Genomic DNA, 21,535 nt, shown 5'->3' with positions numbered 1-21,535 from the left:
TCCTCATGTTGGCAGTTTTCGCCTAAACCGTCCTTTGCTCTCTTGCCCTCCCTGCTCTAGCCCTCTCTCAGTCCTCAGTCCAGTTTCTCTGGGTCTTGCAGATTTACTCAGGCACCTCCATCCCAGCAGTGGACAGACTGTGTGTGGGAGTCCGCCCTGGAGAGGTGGGTACTCTGCAGACCCCACGCAAAAGGGCTTCAGAAAATCAGCTCCTGTGCACGTCTCTTCTCCCCTCGGAAGCAGAGCTACCCAATAGAAGTAAAACACAAGCCACTATAGTCATTTTAAATATTTCAGTAGCCCCAGGAAAAAAGCAAAACCAGGTGAAATTAATCTTAATCATTTATTTTATCCAATATATCTGAAATATTATCGCTTCAACACGTAATTCATATAAAACATTATTAATGAGATATTTTACATTCCTTTTGTTGTTGTTGTTCTTCAAAATCCAGGGTGTGCTTTACACTTACAGCACATGTCGATTCAGACTTGACATGTTTCAAGTGCTCAGCAGCCACTGTAGTGGAGGAAAAATTCTCTTTCCTACTCCCCTCCTAGGTTCTCTGGCTGGGGCTCTGTAAATCAAACTGACAGAAACAGATTAAGAAGAGAAAAACAAAGAGAAGTGTGTTAGCATGCACATCACACGTACACAGGGGAGAGGAATGACTCAAAGGGGTGGTTAGAACTTGGGCTTAGACAGCATCCTAGCAAAGGGACAATGCATTTTTAGAGAAGTGACAAGACAAAGGAAAGGGACTTTGAGTTTCTAGGGTGGGAAATTGTGGGAAGGCAAATATCTGGGGGACTAATGTGAATAAAGGCTAGTTATTAAAGTTTGTTATGTAGATTCCTCTGGTGCCGCCTCCAGGCTGATAAGGGTCTAGAGTTGTCTCCACTGATTCGCTCCTGTCCTTCCTTGTATAGAGGGGAAGGGAACACCTTGTAAGTTTATGTCCTGCTTTGAGGCGAATTGGGGGAGGGGGTAGAGAACTTTTTGTACCTGCTTCTTCTCAATTGCCTTCACCTCAAAATCATCCGTATGGCAAAGTGGCATATTTTAGGGTGGCATATTCTGCTACTGTACACCACATGTGGCTAGCTAGTGGCCTCTGTAATGGCAGCACAGGTCTAAAATGCCTACCCCCAACCCACGCATTTGCCCTGGGCCTGACACTCCGGACCTTCTTGGGCCCTAGGGTGAGGCCAATTCTGTGTGTTCTCCCACAGTGCTTTGGCCTCCTGGGAGTGAATGGAGCTGGGAAAACAACCACATTCAAGATGCTCACTGGGGACACTACAGTGACCTCAGGTGATGCCACTGTAGCAGGCAAGAGGTGAGTGTCTTGCTCATCCTGTCTCAGGATATCTCTGAAAGTTTTGGGCCATGTCCCCATCCCAGCATAGGGAGACTGAGGATCAGACCCTGTGTCTGAGGGTGACTCTGAGAGCGTGAAAGATCTGTGCTGAAGAGTAGACCTCCCAGCAAGCATGGTCCAAAAAGTCCAAGACAGAGACCCTCTGGAAAGTTGAATTGAATTGTGATTGTTAAGAGATTCCTCTGTTAACATGGATTCTTGGAAAGTTCTGGGAAGCACTAAGACAGTGGTTCTTACTTTTGGGGGGCTCATGGACTCCTTTGAGTATCTGATGAACACTTGAACTTCTTCCTATAAAAATACACCATTGCCCACTATTACCCCACTCCACACATTTTGGCAAAGAGTTTCAGGGCATTTACTGAGCCCTGAAACACATTTATGGTTTATGGAAGGACCCCTGGGTCACGGGTTAAGAACCCGTGTGTTGAAGCATCGTTTCTCTGGGTCAAGTTTCTAGATAGGGCTTGCTTCAAGGGCCCTTGAGGACCTTAATCTGCATTGACTATCTCTGTGCTGATGCTTGGCTTTGCTAGGCCAAGGAACCTTTATAAAAGGAAAACTGGCATATGCCCTTGGATTCTGGAGTGGGCCTACTGCTCTCTGTAATAACGTGTGAATAAATAGACTGCTTCTCTATGGGACAGGATGGAGAACATGAGCTCACACCTCTTTCCAGGCTGCTCCTTTAACACCAAAGCTCACACATTAGATGTGCCCAGAGAAACCCTCTGCCCTGGTTTATAAGTGGAGTTAGGCACTGCTGACGTCTGCCCAGCATCTGCCTGACTGGGGCCTCCTTCCCTCACCTGAGAGCCATCCTCAACAAGGCCCAATACCCATGAGGCAGGGAGAGTCTTGAGCCTGCTTCACAGGCTTGGACAGAATGAATTTGGTTCTCTGGCCTTCCCCAACCATCCCTGTTTGGTCTAGAGCATTGGGACTAGCAGGGGTGCAGCAAGGTCACCGCTTAGCCTACAACCAAGCAAATGACTTCACGATGGTAACAAAAGGAGTCTTGGGGGATCAGAGGGTGGAGGGCAGGGGCATGTAATAGGATTTGCCATGAGACATCAAGTCTGATGCCCAGAAGGTAAAACTAAGATGGAAACTAAAAAGAAACTTTAGGTTCAAGACACAGGATTGGGGTTCTCTGGTGGGGTAGCTCCTGTGAATTTGGCAAAGTACCCTCCTTGCTTCCCTGGGTGGTGTTAATTGGTCCAGCCATAGCTGAAGTCATTTTTGTCGTAGTGAGGGACTGCTTGACCTCTCTCTGTCCCCTCCTATTACATCCATCCTTTATTCATAGATCCTAGGGTATAAGGGGAGGGGGAAGAGATTAGACCAGCCTATGGACAGTCTGTTTTTTCATCAAGGCAATATATTTTCTAGTGAGGGAGAATATGTTAGTCAAAGGGAGTTGATAGAACTTAATTCACTTCATCTCTTCTCCGTGGGAGCCTCTTGCTCTGGGTGTTGATCTGATTGGTTCCTCTTTCATTGACCGTATCTCTGCCAGTAAATACAGATGGAGAAGTTTACTTCCATTGGGAAGGATGCATCTTCTCTGGCTACTTCCCAAATGTCTGAAAGGGATCAAAAACCACTGATCATGTTCTTAAACCTGATCTTTCCTTGGTTTTTAAACTCACATATGAGGTGATCCAATCAAAACCAAAGCTGACTTTGGGTAACAGGCGTTCAATTTATCCTAGACAGGGAAACTGGTGAGGATCTGACTGGATTCAAAGCTCAGAACTCCTGAAGTTCGTCAGTTTTTAACCAAAGGCCCCTGCTTTCATTCCTAAATGTTGTGCACATTTCTGAAACAAAGTGGGAAAAGAGAAGAGGCAGCTCTCTTATCCCATTGGCAGAAGCTTCTCCAGGCCCAGCTCTCAGGCCCCTCCCTCTATGAAGGAAACTTACTAATTGCTTTTTCTTTTTGCAGTATTTTAACCAGTATTTCTGACGTGCATCAAAGTATGGGCTACTGTCCTCAGTTTGATGCAATTGATGACCTGCTCACAGGGCGAGAACATCTGTATCTTTATGCCCGGCTTCGAGGTGTACCAGCAGAGAAAATCGAGAAGGTAAAAAATGGTTTGTAATGGCCACTCAGGAGTTTGGTAAACCATAAGCCTGTTTCATGAGAGTGCTTTTATTTAGAGATGGGAAAGCTGGAACATGCTATCCATTCGTTCTTTCAACAAATGCTTACTGAGGGTCTACTATGTTTCAGGTACTGTTCTAGAAGATGGGGTATAGCAATGAACAAAACAAAAAATCCCTGCCCTAGTATATAACCAAATGATATATACATTTACCCTTAGATCCAGCAATCCCACTTCTGGGAATTTACCTTGAAGATAAACCTCCCACAGAACAAAATGCACATGCACAACGTTACTCATTGTATTTGTAGTCACAAAATATTGGAAATTACCTAAATGTTCAGGCATAGGAGATTGATTGAATAATTTACGGAACATATACATGATAAAGTCTTAGGCAACTGTAAAACAAACAAAAAAAGGAACAAGGAAAATCTCTGGGAACTGATATGGAATTATTTTCCAAGAGATATTGTTAAGTGAAAAAAGCAAAGTGCAAAAGAGCGCATGTAGAATGCTGCTTTTTAATGTAAGAAAGTGGGAAAAATAAGAAAGCATCCATATGTCTGCTTACCTTTACATATAGAAAGTTGGAAGGATAAACCTGGAAACAATGAATTTGGTGATCAACAAGAGGGAAATGGGAAGGAATGACACTTCTCTCAGGATATCACTTCATATAGTTTTGACTTTTGGAAGCATATTAATGTTCTACATATTCAAAAAATAAAAGTAAATCAATAAGAATAGGAAGGGGGTAAAAATGAAAACAAAAAGAAAATCCTAACCACTGAAAGAAAACTGAAACAAATTAATCCAATTTTATTCAAATAAATATTACACAGAAGGGGAAGAAAAGAACTAATAAAAATAACTAATGACACAGTATTTGACTATATATCCTCAGTCTTGGGCAGGTAGAACAGAAGCAAAGATCTACAAACAAATTCTGAGCTCTTGTTGGCCAATGTTTTTTATAGTGGCATGGGCAAAGCAATTCTGAAATAATTTTAGGTGTGTTATAGGACTAAGTAAATGAATAAATGTGTTAATGAGGTTGGGAACCAGAGTCCTCACTGTGGATGAAGGGACATGCAAATATGGAAAGCAATAAAGCAGAAAAGAACCCTGTGGGATGGATTGGAATTAGAGATCTCACTGTGAACTCATGAAACATTTGTATGCATGTGTTTGTACATGCATGTATATGTGTTCATGGATATTGCACATAGGCATGGATGTGTACGTGTGTATGTTTGTGTATGCATGTAAGTGTCCTCTGAAAGGGCCAAGAAGCAAAAATATCCTAGTGGCAATGAGCACACTTAGTGCCCAGATTTTGTTCTCTAAAATTATTCCCCACCCAAAGGAACCGTGACTCCTCAGATAAATGACAGATTTCAGGGCTGGATCATCATAGGCATAAAATGAGCCTGGAACATCTTATTATGCCAGAAAGTTAAAAAGTGCTTTTAAAAAAATGGTGAGAGCATATCATAAGAACACAGGAGCCATCTTGAAGGGGCTCCCAGTGACCAAATATGGGACAATTTGAGCATCAAAATAATTAAATACCATGATAAATTATAAAACATTGGCAGAAAAGTAGGAATTCACAAGTCCATTCTGTTAAATAGATAAACAGGAGAGAAGGGAGTGTTCTTGCTTACAGTCAAATGCTGAGACCCAACTGGTTAGTATGGAGGACATTCTAGAATTGGAAAATCGTTTGCAATGACCATAGTAAAGATTGGATTGCACAAGAATCATCAATGGTTGCTAAATCTAGGGGAAATGTTTTATAAGAAGCAAGATATTTGTGTGGTTTAAAATCATCTTTTACAAATTGCTTATTGGTTTTAATGGAGAAGCATAATAATAATTTTATAATGGCGAAATTAGACAAAAACTTAACTGGATGATCAAAATTAACTGACCTACTAGGGGCAGATGGCCATCTCATGCCCCTAGATGTGACACCCTAAGAAGGACACAGCTTTACCTATGGAATATTCTGATTGGGAATGTATAACTTGAATCTTAGGAGGAAACATCAGACAAACTCCAAAGGAAGAACATTCGATTAAAAAAAAATTTCAGGAACTGTATTCTTCAAGAGTATCAAAGTCATAAATGACAAAGAAAGGCTATGGAAATGTTCCTGATCACAAGAGGCTAAGTAGACACAGTGACAATAAGGGACACTAGACCGCATCTGGGACTGGAGAGAAATAATGGGATGACGAACGTTATTGGACCAGTTGACAAAACTGAACTGTGAAGAGTAGATTAGATTAAGATATTATAACAATGTTAAATTTCTTGACACTGATACCGGTACTGTGGTTATGTAAGCGAATATCCCTATTCTTAGGAAATATACGCTGAAGTATTTAGGAGAGAAAGACCATGATGTAGAACTTACTCTCAAATGGATCTGAAAAAATGTGTGTGTGTATAAGAGAGGGAGAGAGAAAGAAGTTTGTGAGTGTTCTTTGTACTACTCTATTTCTTACGTGTTTCTGTAAGTTTGAAACTATCTCCAAAGAAAAAGTTAAAAATGGAGCTTACATTATAGTGGGAGGAATAGACAATAATTAGATAACGAAGTAAAAAAACACAGTACAATTGAGAGTGAAAAGTCCTTGAGGGAGAAAAAGAGCAGAGAAGAATTGTTGGGGTGGGGTTTGCATGTGTAGGTAGGGTGGTCCAGGGCAGGCCTCACAGAGGAGGTGACTCCTGAGTGAAGACAAAAGGAGCTGAAAGAGGGAGCCAGCAGTGTGGATGTCTAGGGAAAGAACATTTCAGGCAGAGGTACAAGTGCAGAAGTCAGCAGCATTGTAGGCTTGTCTCCAATGACTTCCCTAGTTTTGCTCCTGTGCACACGTGTGCACATGCACACACACACGCTCACACCCATGGTTCCCTGTTGAGTCCCCTCAAAGCACTGTTATAATCTGTGATTATTCTGTTTATTTCGGTTGTCTGTCACTGTCCCCACCGTCTGTGAGTACAAGGTCACTGGTTATGTGCATCATTATTCTCCAGTGCCTAGTACAGCACCTGGCTCATAGTGGGTGCTCAATAAGTATGCATGTGATGCACAAGACCTCAAATGTGACCCTGTTCAGGGATGAAATCAAGGGGACCCACGATCTTTTCAAATAGACCCTAGAACTCTTCCTCTTCCCCTCCCAGCATAGTCCTGGACACTGGGCTAGAAGCACTGCCTTGCTCTTTGTAAAGCTGAAGGCCAGTTCTCAGGGGGCTGCACCCACCGAGTGCTGAGCTGACCAAGGCACACCGAGATCTAAGGCACACAGTGGACGGGAGATACCTGGTCCCTGAAGCATGTTCCAGAGAACATGAGCCAGCAGGTGGCCCTGCTGCAGCCTAGCTGGGTCTGTCATCCTGGATGTGGGAGATCTGGGAACCCAAGACTTTGAATCGGTGGAGGTTTGGGGTGTTTGCTTGTTTGTCTTTCTCAAATGGGATTCCTTTCTCTCCTCTAGGTTGCAAAGTGGTGTATTCAGAGCCTGGGCCTGTCTCTCTACGCAGACCGCCTGGTCGGCACCTACAGTGGGGGCAATAAGCGCAAACTCTCCACAGCCATTGCCCTGATAGGCTGCCCACCGCTGGTGCTGCTGGTGAGGGGCACTGCGACCTGTGGGGACAGGCGGGTCCAAGGGCTTGAACCGGGAGCTGCATCTCTGTGGTTGGGTTGGCAGATTTGGAAAATGCAGCCATCTGTTGTTGTCTGGGCTGCCCCCTATCCTGCTCGTTTTGAGTGATTCAGCCCATTGTTCTTCACAGCTCTTGGGGGAAACTGGAGTCATAGCACATGCTCACTCTGAGTTCCTGGGAAGTCTCTTGTGGGGCCACAGGCCCACAGCAGAATGTTCAACCCCTCTACGGAAATGTCAGTGTTGGGTCAGAAATTACTACTGCCTGAGGAGGTCTGTTCAGGACCTGAAGAGGACAGGAACGTTGGCCTGGATCAAAGGCTCATGTGACTCTCACAGGAGCCAGGCCAGGCTGGAGGCCCCAGGTGCCCTGGGTTTATGAAGGCATGGGTTGCAGGACTTGGAGGGAACCGGAAAAGTCATCTGAGCTATCTCCTGGCCTCCTTGCAGACATAGGTGTAGGGTTTTTTTTTCTTTTTTTAAGGTGATTCTACCATTGTCTTCATTAACCTTAATCCATTTATGGGCTGAAATGAGTCTAGAGATGTGCATGTTGTGTCTTTACTCTCCTGGTCCACCTCCTGCCTTCTGTACCCTGTACTGGGTACCCTGGGTCTCACCCCACTGGGAGTGACTTTGAGCAGCATCTGCCATAAAGCAGAGCTGCTTGGAGGGAGTCAGCCAAGGAGGGTGCAGCAGCCAGGAGAGGCCGGCTCCAAGCCCTGCCCCTGCCCCCTCTGCCTCCCCACAGGATGAGCCCACCACAGGCATGGACCCCCAGGCACGCCGCATGCTGTGGAACACCATCGTGAGCATCATCCGAGAAGGGAGGGCTGTGGTCCTCACATCCCACAGGCAAGAGATTCCCAGGGACTGGGGTGGAGCCGGTGGCAGGCAGGAGTCCTCCACAGCCCTCACTCTCTGTCTTGCCCACAGCATGGAAGAATGTGAGGCCCTGTGTACCCGGCTGGCCATCATGGTGAAGGGCTCCTTTCAGTGTCTGGGCACTATTCAGCACCTCAAGTACAAGTAAGGAGATGTGGGGGGTTGGGGGGGCCCTTTATTACCTTCCTGGGAGAAGGGTCAACCAGGCCCTGTGCTCTCTGCTGACACTTGGGAGTGTCCTGCTGCCCTCCCACAAGCAGAAGCAGATGGTAGCCGGGCCTCATTCTGCAGCAGCAGATGGAAAAGTCTGTTGTGCTAAAAGAAACTCCTTTATATTGGGCTAATTGCCCAATTGTGGTTGAAGGCTCTCCAAGTCTCCAGATGGGGGTTTCTTATTGGGACGTATGCAGAGCCTGGCTGGGATAAGGAAGGGTCACCACCATTGCCTCATTATCCCACCACTTATCCCAACAGATCCAGGACCAATGACCTATTTGATTAGAGTGCACAACCAACATAGGAATGATAAGGGGTCCAAACAGCCTGAGAGTCAGTTTTCCTTTCTGGCATGCTGTATGCTTTTGAGTTTGAGAAATGACCAGTATTATACAACAAACCAGCAATTCCAGTAGTCTTCAGTAGGATTATCCTGTCCCCCTAAGTTGTAAACAATGCATTATTAATAGTTTGTGTGTCAAAGCTATCAGTTAAAACAAGATTATGATATTAATGCCACCCTCCCTTGCAATCTGATATGCTTTATAAATTAGGAAATGTTTTATGGTTATCACTCATTTATTTAACAAACACTTTTTGAGAGTCCAGAATGTAGAAGTCACCATGCTAGTTGGCAAAAGGAACAGCACATAACCCACCTTGTCTATGTCAAGATGCTTAATCTTGAGGGGCCCATGGAAGGGTGGTGCATAGTACACAGCATGCTTCATATGCATCAGAGCAGATAAATGATGGAGAGAAAGGTCAGCAGATTAGCTGTGTTTGGGTATTTGACCCCTGGCTTTTTTTTTTTTAATTAAAGTTTTTTTTTTTTTTTTAAAGATTTTATTCTTTCCTTTTTCTCCCCAAAGCCCCCCGGTACATAGTTGTATATTCTTCGTTGTGGGTCCTTTTAGTTGTGGCATGTGGGACGCCGCCTCAGTGTGGTTTGATGAGCAGTGCCATGTCCGCGCCCAGGATTCGAACTGACGAAACACTGGGCCGCCTGCAGCGGAGTGCGCAAACTTAACCACTCTGCCACGGGGCCAGCCCCTGACCCCTGATTTCTTTAGCAACTACAGCTCGGACACTGCACAGATATCTAGGGGGACTTTAGCATGTGAGGTCACCAGACCTGTGTCAGCAACTCCTTGTGTCCAACTGCTGGAGACGTGGATGTTCCCTACTCCCTTCCCTCTCTTTTCTCGATATCCCAATGGTAGAGCAGGGGAGAGGGGAGAACTCCCCACATGCAGGGACAGTCAATATTCCCGAGCTGAAAGGTAAAGGAATTTTATCGTAGGGGGAACATCCCTTAATCAAGGAGGAAGCATCGAAAGAAATTGCAACTGACACAGTATACCCTGACATAAGTGTATAGGGACGCCAGCAGGCCGTGCACACACTCTCTGGAGGACCATTCTTCATCTACCTGCAGGTGACCAGCTCACCTGGTGAGAAGGGGAGAGAAGCACTGATGACCCTGGCCCTGACAGCTCCATTTGTTCTGGAAGCTTCCACAGGGAAGTGCTGCCTTCCCAAGCTTTACTACCAACTGGCCAGTCTCTTAAGTTCTCTTTCTATGACTGAGTAAGCACTGGCCCAACACACCATCAGGACACCTTCTCCCTAGGCTAAAACCGCCTTTGACTTCAGCAAATATTTAAAGGGAAAGGAGCAGGGACCATCCATGTTGGACACAGGAAGCTATGACACAGGTCTGGTGACCCACTTCACCACACAGACATTTGTTGTTGTTAGTGCCGTCGAGTTTATTCTGACTCCTAGCAACCCTGTGTACAGCAGGGCGGAACCCTGCCAGTCTTTTTGCGCCATCCTCTCACCTTCCGGTGCTATACCAGCCAATGCTCCACTGCTATTCATAGGGTTTTCATGGCCAATTTTTCTAGAAGTGGGTGGCCAGTTCCTTCTTCCTAATCTGTCTTAGTCTGGAAGCTCTGCTGAAACCTATCCACCATGGGTGGACGTTGAAATCCCAGTGGCATAACTTTCAGCATCACGGCAGCACTCAGCCACCACAGTAGGACAAACAACAGATGGTATAATAACTGACAGATGGGTGGTGGTGTTCCCTGATTGGAAATGAACCTGGGCCGCAGTGGTGAGAGTGCTGAATCTTAACTGCTAGACCGTCAGCACTGGCTCCCCAGGCACTTAGACTGCCAAAAACTAGTATCAAACTATTTCTTCAGGAACTATTGTGGGTTTCTTTCTCCTAGTTTTTTTCCTTTTTAAAGGTATGCTTTTTGGTGAGGAAGATTGGCCCTGAGCTAAATTCTGTTGCCGATCTTCCTCTGTTTTCTCCCAAAGCCCCAGTACATAGTTGTGTATCCTGGTTGTAAGTCATTCTAGTTCTTCTATGTGGGATGCTGCCACAGCATGGCTTCATGAGCCATGTGTGGTCTGCACCCAGGATCTGAACTGCTGTACCCTGGGCCAGCAAAACAGAGCACAAACTTAACCACTCGGCCGTGGGGCCGGCCCCCTTTCTCCTAGTTTTAAACATGCACATGAGGTCTATAGTATGGGCCTTTAATCCCCAATATTTTGATGAGTCTATTCCTTATTTCTGGATTGCCTTAGACCCAACTACTAACAGGCCTATACCCCTCACTGCCGTTTGCATCCCCTAGGTTTGGAGATGGCTACATTGTCACCATGAAAATCAAATCCCCTAAGGACGACTTGCTTCCCGACCTGAATCCCGTCGAGCAGTTCTTCCAGGGGAACTTCCCGGGCAGCGTGCAGAGGGAGAGGCACTACAACATGCTCCAGTTCCAGGTCTCCTCCTCCTCCCTGGCCAGGATCTTCCGGCTGCTCCTCTCCCACAAGGAGAGCCTGCTCATCGAGGAGTACTCGGTCACGCAGACCACGCTGGACCAGGCGAGTCATCTGAGGGGCACCATGTGCAGAGGCGGAGCTGTGCAGACTGGGCTGAACGCCCAGCCTGAGCTGGAATCCACATGACATGCCTGATTTTTAACCCTGTTGTCCCTCTGTCCGTTAGGGTAAAACTTGGTGTATCAGAAATTGTTTTTTAACAGTATTTTAGTCATTGGCAAACGTCATTGACTTTACATCATCCTTCCCCACTACACTATGATTTCATTTCATCCTTCCTGGTTTGAGGTGGTGCCTTTTTACTCTTTTCAAATCAACTTTACTGATGCTTAATTTACATATAATAAAATGCAGCCATTTAAAGTGTACAATTCAGGGCCAGCCCAGTGGCACAGTGGTTAAGTTCACATGCTCCACTTCAGTGGCCTGGGGTTGCCGATTCGAATCCCAGGCACGGACCTATCCTCTGCTTGTCAAACCATGCTGTGGCAGGTGTCACACGAATAAAGTAGAGGAAGATGGGCATAGATGTTATCTCAGGGCCTATCTTCCTCAGCAAAAAGAGGAGGATTGGCAGCAGATGTTAGCTCAGGGCTGATCTTCCTCAAAAAATAAAATAAAATAAAAAATAAAGAGCATTAAAATAAATACATTAAAATAATAAAGTGTACAATTTGGTGAGGTTTGGAAAATGTGTGTGCCATTTGTCAGGTTTTTTATTTTTATTTATTTTTTTAAGATTGGCACCTGTGCTATCTGTTGCCAATCTTTTTTTTCTCCTTCTTCTTTTTCTCCCCAAAGCCCCCCAGTACATAGTTGTACATTCTAGTTGTGAGTGCCTCTGGTTGTGCTATGTGGGATGCTGCCTCAGCATGGCCTGATGAGTGGTGCCATGTCCACACCCAGGATCCAAACCGGCAAAACCCTGGGCCACCGAAGTGGAATGAACGAACTTAACCACTCGGCCAGATGGCCGGCCCCTGTCAGGTTTTTTAGTGTGATAACTTTTTTTATTGTAGTAAAATATATAGAACAGAATTAATCATTTTTAAGTGTACAATTTAGTGGCATTAAGTACATTCATACTGTTGTGCAACCTTCACCACTATCTATCTCAGAAATTTTTCATCTCTCGAATGTAATGTCCTCAAGGTTCATCCGCCTTGTGGCATGTGTTGGAATAGCCTTCTTTTAAATGCTGAGTAATACTCCATTGTGTGTGTATGCCCCCTTTTGCTTATCCATTCATCCATTTAGACATTTAGTTTTTCCGGGGGTTATTTGTTGTTGCTGTTTGTTTGTTTGTTGTAAATAAACATCCTTAAAGAACGTTCAGTAAAGCAGGGAAATAGGCAAGTCTCCATGTCCCCTTGGAGGAACTGGCTCACCAGCACCTTCTTGTCAGCCATAGCAGATGAAGTCAGGAGCGGGAGGCATGGTCACACTGCACCTGAATAAGGAACAGAAAAGAGAAGAGATCAGATTCTTGTTTTGCTTTGTTTCTAGTTTCTTCTGAGGAGGTTTAGGAGGACACTGCTAGCTGAGAATCTGCCTTGCTTTGTTAACCCCAAACCCTGCTGCCCCGAGTCCCTTGAATCCTCCCACAAGAACTCCTTTGGCTTAGCTCAGAATTCTAAGAAACAAGCCCTATTCAGGGACCTGGTGGCCGGGCTTCCTCAGGTGGGCCAGCCTCCCCTCCTATAGAACATAAGCTGCTCCAGCAGGGCTGTGGAAAAGAGAAAGTGGAGTGGGTAGGTGGGTGCAGGGTACCATTTTTCTGGAAACATCTACCTACTTGCTCTTCTCTTGCCTCCAGGTATTTGTGAACTTTGCTAAACAGCAGACTGAAACTCACGATGTCCCTTTGCACCCTCGAGCTGCTGGAGCCAGCCAACAAGCCAAGGTACCCCTGCCACTTTTTCACAGTTGACTGCTTGAGGTGGATCCTCAGCTCAGGGACAGTCCACTGGGCCTCAGGGGCCCCAAGGCCCAGATATGCCTCCTGCAGGGAGCCCCACCCTACCACATCCCCACAATGTCCCCACCATATACCAACCACGTCCCTGCCACTCCCCACAAGTTCTGTCCTGAAGGACTTTTCAATCAGTAATTGTGTGAGTTCCTTTTATAATCAGGAAGCCACTGGGATGGTATGAGAGAGCATTTTGAACTTTCTCACATGTTTTTGCTTACAGAGAAAAGCTTGGATTTTGGAAATAAGCAGGGAAGATAGGAGAGAATATTAAAACGTTTGGTTGTTGGGATACTTGACATCTATGTCTGGTCATATGATTGAGTTTCAAAGGAAGGTGATTAACTGGCACTCCTTTTCAGTGGTGGGCACATTTGATTAGAGCAAGGATTATCACCTATTTTAGGAAGAGGGCTCTTTGTTCTTTATAAAAATATCAAGATGATGGAGGAGGAAGCAATAGATAACTGTGACAACACTTGGGATAGGTGCTTCCAGGTTCCTGCACTGGCATGGTTCCCCCTGTAAGAAGCACGCCCACCCCTTCCGAGTTCCCCAGAAAGAGGGAGAGAAAGTACTGGAGGAAGCTCCAGGATCCAGAACCCCTTGGCTTAAGCCTAGGATTTTAAAGGGATGAATTAACTCAGCTATTCTCGCCAGACTCAGCTGGAGAGTAAATCAAATAAAATTAAAGCATTTTTCCAATAAGCAAAGATGTGCAAAACCTTCTTTCCCTTAAAATTCTCATTCCTCCCACCAGTTTCTTAATTGCAAGAAAAACCAAATACCACTAATGATTGAAACATTCCTTTCCAAGGCCATCCTTGTGATGAATTTTTCCCCTTCCTCTTGACCAGTAGAGACCTAATGGTTACTTGGCAAGGTTGACTTTGCCCCTCATCTCCCCAGAGGGCCCAGAAATGCCCAAGTAAAGGCACCTGTCCAGGGACAGCTAGTTTTGCTAAGATTTTCCAGCCACTCTTTTTCATTTATAGATCTTGTACTTGCTGTTTACACCTATAGAAAATTATTCTTTGAAAACAACTTAGAGTTATGAATTTCTTTTATAATTCAGAATACATAGTTGGTTAACAAAAGTGTTTCCTAGAACTAGCAATGGTCTCCCCACCACCACCTGGCATATTCCCTCTTAAGGGCTAACACCAAGTCACCTCTGGGCCAGGCGAGGGGCGCCGATGGTCTAAGATCTGCAGCAGTTAATTCCAAACTTTTCTCCCTTACTGGATGTGACTATTTTTCTATTTTGCTTGTCACATTTTAGCATACAAATATTAGAAAACCAACTACAACGCATTTATTAGATTGGTATATTTTATAATAAATTTGTGATTCAAAACCTAACTCTGACTTTATGACATAGTACCTTTACAAAGGTTTGCAAAAATCCTTCCGTATAGCCTTGTATATAAATAAATGTCATGAAACAAATAGTAATTACGTTCTTGTTTACATTATACCACTTTAAAATAATTTTCCTTAAAGTATCCTACAAACAAGAAAAAGATCGTTTCTCTCAACGAGTTCTAGAAAACATTCACAACTTGCCTCTGAACGAGACTGAGAGCGCAGCTTCAGGAAATTCAGTAGGTTGGTGGCTTCACAGCCCCAGTTTGTGAGCGACAACCACAACCACAGTGACATTTCCTTATCTAGAGATCAGTGTGTCTGCTTGTCAAGAATGTTTTAAACTCTTAATGGCCACAGTCCTGGAAAATATCTTTTGGGATGAGGCTTTGTGGAATCTCACAATCTGTTTTATGAAAACAGGTGAAGGTCAAGGTTTTGCTAGATGACTAGGTGGTGATAGGTGATCAGTCAACTTAGAAACATCCTAAATGGGTTAATAATTGAGTGACCATCATGTGTTTTCCAAAATTGGAAACAACTCAGATCAATTTCTGATCCTTATTCTTACACATTGTTACGGAGTTTCCACATATAACTTAGGTCCTTATCAATTAGTGTCTGAAGTACCTGCAGCCTTGAGTGGGATCCTTGCCCCACCTCAAATCATGTTCTTAGCCCTAAATGCTAGGTTAGTCATCTTCTTAACAGGATGTGTGACTTTAAACCAGATAATTGATAAACCACATTTTGTCTCGACTGGTTGGGCCTACCTCTGACGCCCTCCTTTCCCTACCACCCAGCTGGGTATTGGTTCAGGAATTCAACCTGCTCTTTCTAAATGGCGACCATGTCTCTCTGGTTAAAAAGGTCACCTTGGTGTCCACTTCTCCAGGAGCTGTACTTAGTGCCCGAGCTTTGATCTAGAGTCTGCTCTTCAGAACCCCAGCTCCCCACCCTCCCATCCCCCAGTCAAATTTTCCTGCTTCCCAGGAGCCACCTCTGTAGGAAGTGGACAAAGGGAATTCTGCACCTCAGGGATGACCTAAATTATGACTTCTTGGCTTTTAAGACAGTAAGAGCATGGTAACTTTTGGGGGCTAAAAAAGAAGGTAAATGATATCATAACAGCCTTTGGAAGTGGCACAGAGAGTGTAACTTCCCTCTCAGATGTCAGTGTGTGCACACACAAGAGTGTGAATCATTATAACCTCTAGAGTGTAGAGCCAGAGGGACCTGCGGGATCATCTGGTCTGACCTTTTCACAGACAAGGAAACAAAGATAACCCTTAACCTTGATGACGTGACAGAATCACAGTGCCCTGGGCTGAGCTTCCTTCAGAGACTGGTTGACAGCTGTTTAACTTCTAAAATCTGGAAGCCTTTGCCCTATCTATTTAGAAAACCGAGCTGATGAGAGTCCATCTGATCTCCTTCCACAGGTCTGATCCTCCACACTGCTCACTCGCTACAGCCGGAAAGGAACTCTGGGCTGCTGGATGACTTTTGCCATGTGGTCATCTGTCCAGACCTGCCAGCAAAAGTAATCCCTTGGCAGCAGAAAAAAACACATATGGGGCATACAGCAAACTCAGAAGGGGGTCCTTTCTGAAGAAAACCAGAACTGACTTGCTCACCTGGAACACCTGGTGGTGTAACTGACCCGGCCAAACAAATGCAAACCGTTTTCGTCATGACCACAGAAGTAGAAGCCCGTTCCATCCTGCTAGTAGATTTGACCTCAGTATTGCTCTCATTTCAAGTGGGTCTGCTTTTCTGTGTGCGTGTGTGTGTGTGTGTGTGTGTGTGTGCGTGTGTGTGTGTGTTTTATTTTTAAGGAGAAAATAAAATGCAAATGTGCTCATCACAAACTCTCCGAATTCGCTGAGCTCCCTGGTGTGCACCATCTGGTACAGTATTAGACGTTCTTTGTGTGTGTGGCTTCCTGTCATTGCTGTGAGCTTCCATGAGAGTTATTGCCACAGGAGTGCTGGTCCCAGCAAGATTCTGCAACACAGAGTGGAAGGAATGGACTAGACTTCATGCTCCATGCCAAGTCCACTTTATAGGGTTTGAAGAAAACGCCCAACTGGCAATGCATATACGCATTATCTATTGCCAGCTGGGTATTATCTGAATCTAAGTTTCACGTCTGTCTGCCCAGCTTATTTGAGTGCCTACCTCATAGGTATAATTGGGACAAGAAACAAAGAGGCAAGGACAGGTGAGAGTGGATCCTTGGTTGAGTATGAGATCCAACATGCTTGTAACTTTTTCAAGAAGTCCAGGCCTCATTCACATGGTGCCATGCCATTTCCACAGTGCTGACGTGTGCATCTTGTGCAGTGACGTTAGGAGGCAGTGTTCCCAGGACATCTAGTTGTTCACGTTAAAGCTCACCAAGAATCAGAAAATAACAGTTTTAAGCCAAACCATTTCAAAAGACATGGATGAGGAGAGCAAACAGACTTCCTTGACAAGGCAGTCTCCTCTCCACGACCAACAGATGAGCCTCCTAGTTCAAACCCTTTCTAGAACAGTGCTGCTCGAGGCACAGGATACCATAGGTATACTCCAGAGTCCAGGAGGGAGGAAGGATCGGGGGAGAAAGAATCTGAGGCCAATAGCTGTTGCTGAGAAGGGGCCATAGAAGAAAGTGAACAGAAGGTGGTGACATTTTTCCCTCAACAAGGAAAGTCCAGTGCTTCTTAGAGGCAGACAGAGGGCAGGGCGCTACACATCTTTGAATCCTGTGCAGCTACTGGCTCACCACTTTGCACATAATGGATGCTTGGAAAATAACTGCCTATAGGGACTACAAAACTACTTTGGTAGCCTCAGAGCTTAATCTGATTTTGACTTTTTTTAAAATCTACCTATAACCAAAACCACAAAACCATTTTAGTGAGAGTTAGAATTGAGTTTGGGAAAGTCCAGGAGTGTGTTATTGATACTGATATCATGCTGTTGTATCCTAGCTGGTTTTGTCACTTAAATTAGCAACTACAATACCACAAGGAAGAAGACTAAGCAGGGAGGGAGACAAGCAGTCATTCAGGGTGGGTTGTGAGGGTTTTAGAAAGGCATCATGGACTGGAAGGGGCGGGTGTGGGTCAAATCTCCTCCTGCCGTGGGGAGGAAGGCTTAGTTTCTCTGTCTGTGTCCACTACACCTGAGCTCTCCAGTGCGAGGCCTGTGTCGTCTTCATCATTTCCCCAGCTCCTGAAACACACAGAACAGTCAACAAATGCTTGCAGAAGTGAACACTATAAAAACCCAGCCAAAAAATACACAGAAAAGTAGTTCTCAGAAAATGATGCCTCAAAAAGCTAAAGACAGCAGCAAAGAGCAGGTGAAGCAACAGGGATGCTATGCTTTAAGAGATACTGGTCACAAAATGTAAGCAGGAAAAAGTCAAGGAGGAGGGGACATGCACAATTTGCTTGGGTTTGACTATTCCATGTGAGAGCTTGGCCAAGATCTCCTGAGAACGTGTTCCTTTATTGAAAGATCTCCCAATCTGGTTTAATAAGGGAGATTTACAAAGAAGACAAGAAGAAAATGGAGAGAGTCATTTCAGAGAGTCATTTCAGTCCCAAGACCACGCAGGAGATGTTCCAGAAATATCACTTGCTGCCAGATTTTCTAAGCTCTCAGGGCTTCTTTGGGGAGCTCAAGATTTTAAAATAGCTGGGATCAAAAGAGAATCTCTCTTATTATGAGTAAGAAGCTCGTGAAGAGCTTCATTTGTCCCTGCTGCTGTAGGGCTCCTGAACAGGCTGGTAGGGGAAAGTGGGGCAGAAAACAGGTTAGCAAGCTCTGGGCTTGGAAGAAAGGGTCTCTGTGACAGCCTGGACACTGGCACGGGGGCCAGTGAGGAGGAAGTTCTGCACCAGCAGGCCTGCGGGGCTTCTGGAGGAAGAAAGAAGGTTTTGCCCTAGATTTATGGCAGCATCACCCTTGTGGGGTTGCTGTTTCAGGCACCAGACTCAGCCCACGGGGCCCAGGATATGTGAGGCTTGGTTTCCTCAGTGTGGTCATTCAGTGCTTCAGCAGGTCCCGAGATGAGCCATTTGGGACTCCTGGTGTTCACAGCAGAATTGCTACCACATTTTGTGCAAAGTGGTTGTCAAGTTGGGGAAAGCGTAGGTACTAGAAGTTTCAGATTCACAGAACCACAGGCTGTAGACCTAGAAAATATCTCAATGTTCAAAAACTAAGACCTTATATAATTGTTTTGTTTTGCATTGTTTTAATGGAAAAGGAAACCAAGTCCCAGAAAGATTAAATTACTTGGCTGACCCTCCAAACTTCCCTGCAGGCCCCACTCTGGTCCTCTAATTACTTCGCTCTCATGTCCAAGAAGACATGCCCGCCAGACCCGGAACTCTGGAATTCCCTCCCCAAATGGTGTAAAGTCTGCTTGTAGGGCCTGTATGGGCCTCTTTCTTGGGTCAAAGGTAGTCTTTGATCATGCAGGCTCATGTCTACACATGGCACAGGAGGCCCCTTGGAAAACCAGGAGCGAGATGAAAGGGTGGGTGGGCCATGGGGCAGCTGGCTCTGTACCACTATAGTCCAGTGTGGAACTCCAAGGAAACCAAGAGGTCGAAATTTGATCCTAGGTCATTATGAAGGTTTACTAAGGTCATTATTTAGCAGTTTAGCTTGATTTATAACTTTAAGTATTGAGACGTATATGGTAAAGGACCTCCAAAAGGTATTCTCCTCAGAGCCTTTCCCAAAGCTCACCACGACACACACTCAGCTTTCTGAGTAGGTGACTAATATCAAGGCTCAGAGGTATATGCCTAGTGAATCGAGCTTTGCCCAAACTAGTCATCCTCTTGGTTTTGTACGTAAAGCTTTCATAAGGGATCATAGCTTATTGTAGCCAAATAAGCCAAATGAGCCATATAAACCATATGAAAGGGATCCTTTCATAAGGGATCACAGCTTATTGTAGCCAAATCCCATAGTCTTGGGTTGTGGTGAGTTTCAGAGGGCACATTTCATCTGCAAAGCTCTGCACAGACAGCACCTGGTCAGACAGCATTCCAGGCACGCAGCTTAGGGCTGGTGCCATTCTTGCCTTCCACCAGAGCTCGGCAATCTCTTTGGTCTTCAATGATACTGACTGCCAAGGCGTTCTTCTTAGGGCTACCGGAGAAGCAAAGGGGTAAGAGAGAAGAGAGAGAAGAACATTCAATGCTCCATGTTCTGGGAATAAAGCAGTGAGTAAGATGCAGCCTGTGTCTTCGTGGTGTTAATGTTCTCACACGGGGTTTGACCAACTTTCTGTAAAGGGCTGGAGAGTAAACATTTTCAACTTTGCAAGTCATACAGTCTCTTGTTGCAACACTCAATTCAGCTATTGTAGCACGGAAGCAGGTGTGGACAGAACCTAACGAAATGAGTGAGAATGGACTTGGCCCACAGGCCGTGCTGCGCCCACCCCTGTTCCAGTGAGTAAGCAGACATTAGTGTTAGAGGGACAGCAAAAGCAGCTCTGGGTGCCTTATAGGGCCCCCAAATCACTTGTTTCCTTTCCTCTGTTTTTTTGAAGGGACTTCAAGTAACTCCAGTTTAGCCAGGACAGTAGATGTTCAAAGATAAGTCTAAGGACGGAGAATGGGGATGATTTTCAAGCTCAGGAACTTACGGTTTCAGATCTGCAATCTTGGCTGATGCCTCCACATACAAGATGATCCTTAGCAGCCAGCCTACAGGAAGGTGTAGCTGAGCCTGGGTTTTTACCTGCCTCACACACACCTCGCCTCAGGCAACAAGACACCTCCTAGGCACAGCATCAATTCTGACCCAACCAGCAGGTCTCTGAGGGCCCTGGGCCCAACCTTCCGTGTTCATCCCCTCAGCTGACTGGCTAAGGAGCTCTATAGAAACAAAATAGCATGGTCAGTAGGTAGATTAATTTTTAAATTGGGGCTCTTGGGCAAAAATGTCAGGGAAGAACCTGGAAGTCCCCACTTATTTTTAATCCCCCCCTTTGGAGAGGGGTTCCCTTTTTTGGAGTACCCAGTGGTATCTCCCACTATAAGGACATGAGCTTTGAGAACTACAGAATGCTAAGCAATTATAAGGCAAGTTTACATGTGTTTGTTATTTTAATTGTCGTCACTCTCTGAGATTCAAACTGATTAGTTTTTCATGATTAAAATTTACATTCAGCATTAACAACAGATTAGTCACATGAAAACACAAAAAAATATTGTTCTCTCTGTCTCATACCACACAAAAAAATTCCAAATGCATCAAACTACTCTCTTTAAAAAGTAAAAAAGTCATTTTTATTTAATAATTTTTAAATTATGAAATAATCACAAATCTACAAAAGTTACAAGTGCAGTAGAAAGAATTTTTTCTTGAACCTTTTGAAAGAAAGCTGCTAGTTTGGTGCCTCGTTACCCCTGAACAGTTTGTATATTTCTTACAAACAAATATATTCTCTTACATGTTCACAATAAACCATTAACATCAGTAAATTAACATGGATACTACCGTCCAATCCTCAGATCCCATTCAACCACTATCCCAATAATGTGCTTTATATCAAAGGATCCAATTCAGAACCACGTTAGATTTAGTTGGCCTGTCTTTTTGGTCTCCTTCAGTTTGGAACAGCTCTCAGTCTTTGGAAGATCATAATCCAATAGTTTTGCAGTGTTCCCTAATGTGGGCTTGTCTGCTATTTCCCTGGAACGAGGTTCAGGTTATGCACCTTTGGCGGGAATATCTTATACGTGATGCTGTCCTTTCCATTGCATCCTATTACATGGCACGGGAATTTGATTTGACCCATTACTGATGATATTAACTTTGATCACTTGATTATAGGGGCATCTGTCAGACTTCCCCACAGTGAAATTACTCTCTTTCCCTTTGTAATTTGTAAGTATTTTGTGGAGATATATTTTTGAAACTATGTAAATTATCCCTTTCCTCATCAACTGCTTAATATAATCCCTTACTTATTTACATCTGCATGGATTCATGGTTTCCTATTTTATTCAACAGATTTAATTCTTTACTATATTATTT

The 21,535-nt window shown here is 44.7% G+C and overlaps 1 protein-coding gene across 1 annotated transcript in view; it reads left to right on the top strand.

Moving 5' to 3' along the window:
• The window catches only part of ABCA4 (ATP binding cassette subfamily A member 4), a 135,561-nt gene extending 119,208 nt beyond the window's left edge, over positions 1-16,353 (top strand). The window contains exons 43-51 of the mRNA XM_070486367.1: positions 102-164; positions 1,234-1,340; positions 3,331-3,472; positions 7,006-7,140; positions 7,928-8,031; positions 8,113-8,205; positions 10,932-11,181; positions 12,956-13,042; positions 15,919-16,353. Coding sequence (XP_070342468.1) covers positions 102-164; positions 1,234-1,340; positions 3,331-3,472; positions 7,006-7,140; positions 7,928-8,031; positions 8,113-8,205; positions 10,932-11,181; positions 12,956-13,042; positions 15,919-15,924 — 987 coding nt within the window. The 3' untranslated portion in view covers positions 15,925-16,353. The remainder of the gene's footprint in view (positions 1-101; positions 165-1,233; positions 1,341-3,330; positions 3,473-7,005; positions 7,141-7,927; positions 8,032-8,112; positions 8,206-10,931; positions 11,182-12,955; positions 13,043-15,918) is intronic.
• The last annotated feature ends 5,182 nt before the right edge of the window (positions 16,354-21,535 follow it).

Source organism: Equus asinus, chromosome 16 (genome assembly GCF_041296235.1).
Source record: "Equus asinus isolate D_3611 breed Donkey chromosome 16, EquAss-T2T_v2, whole genome shotgun sequence".
NCBI classification, from domain to species: Eukaryota; Metazoa; Chordata; class Mammalia; order Perissodactyla; family Equidae; genus Equus; species Equus asinus.
The sequence above is the reverse complement of the archived record's forward strand: the minus strand, read 5'-3'. Positions and strand labels throughout refer to the sequence as shown.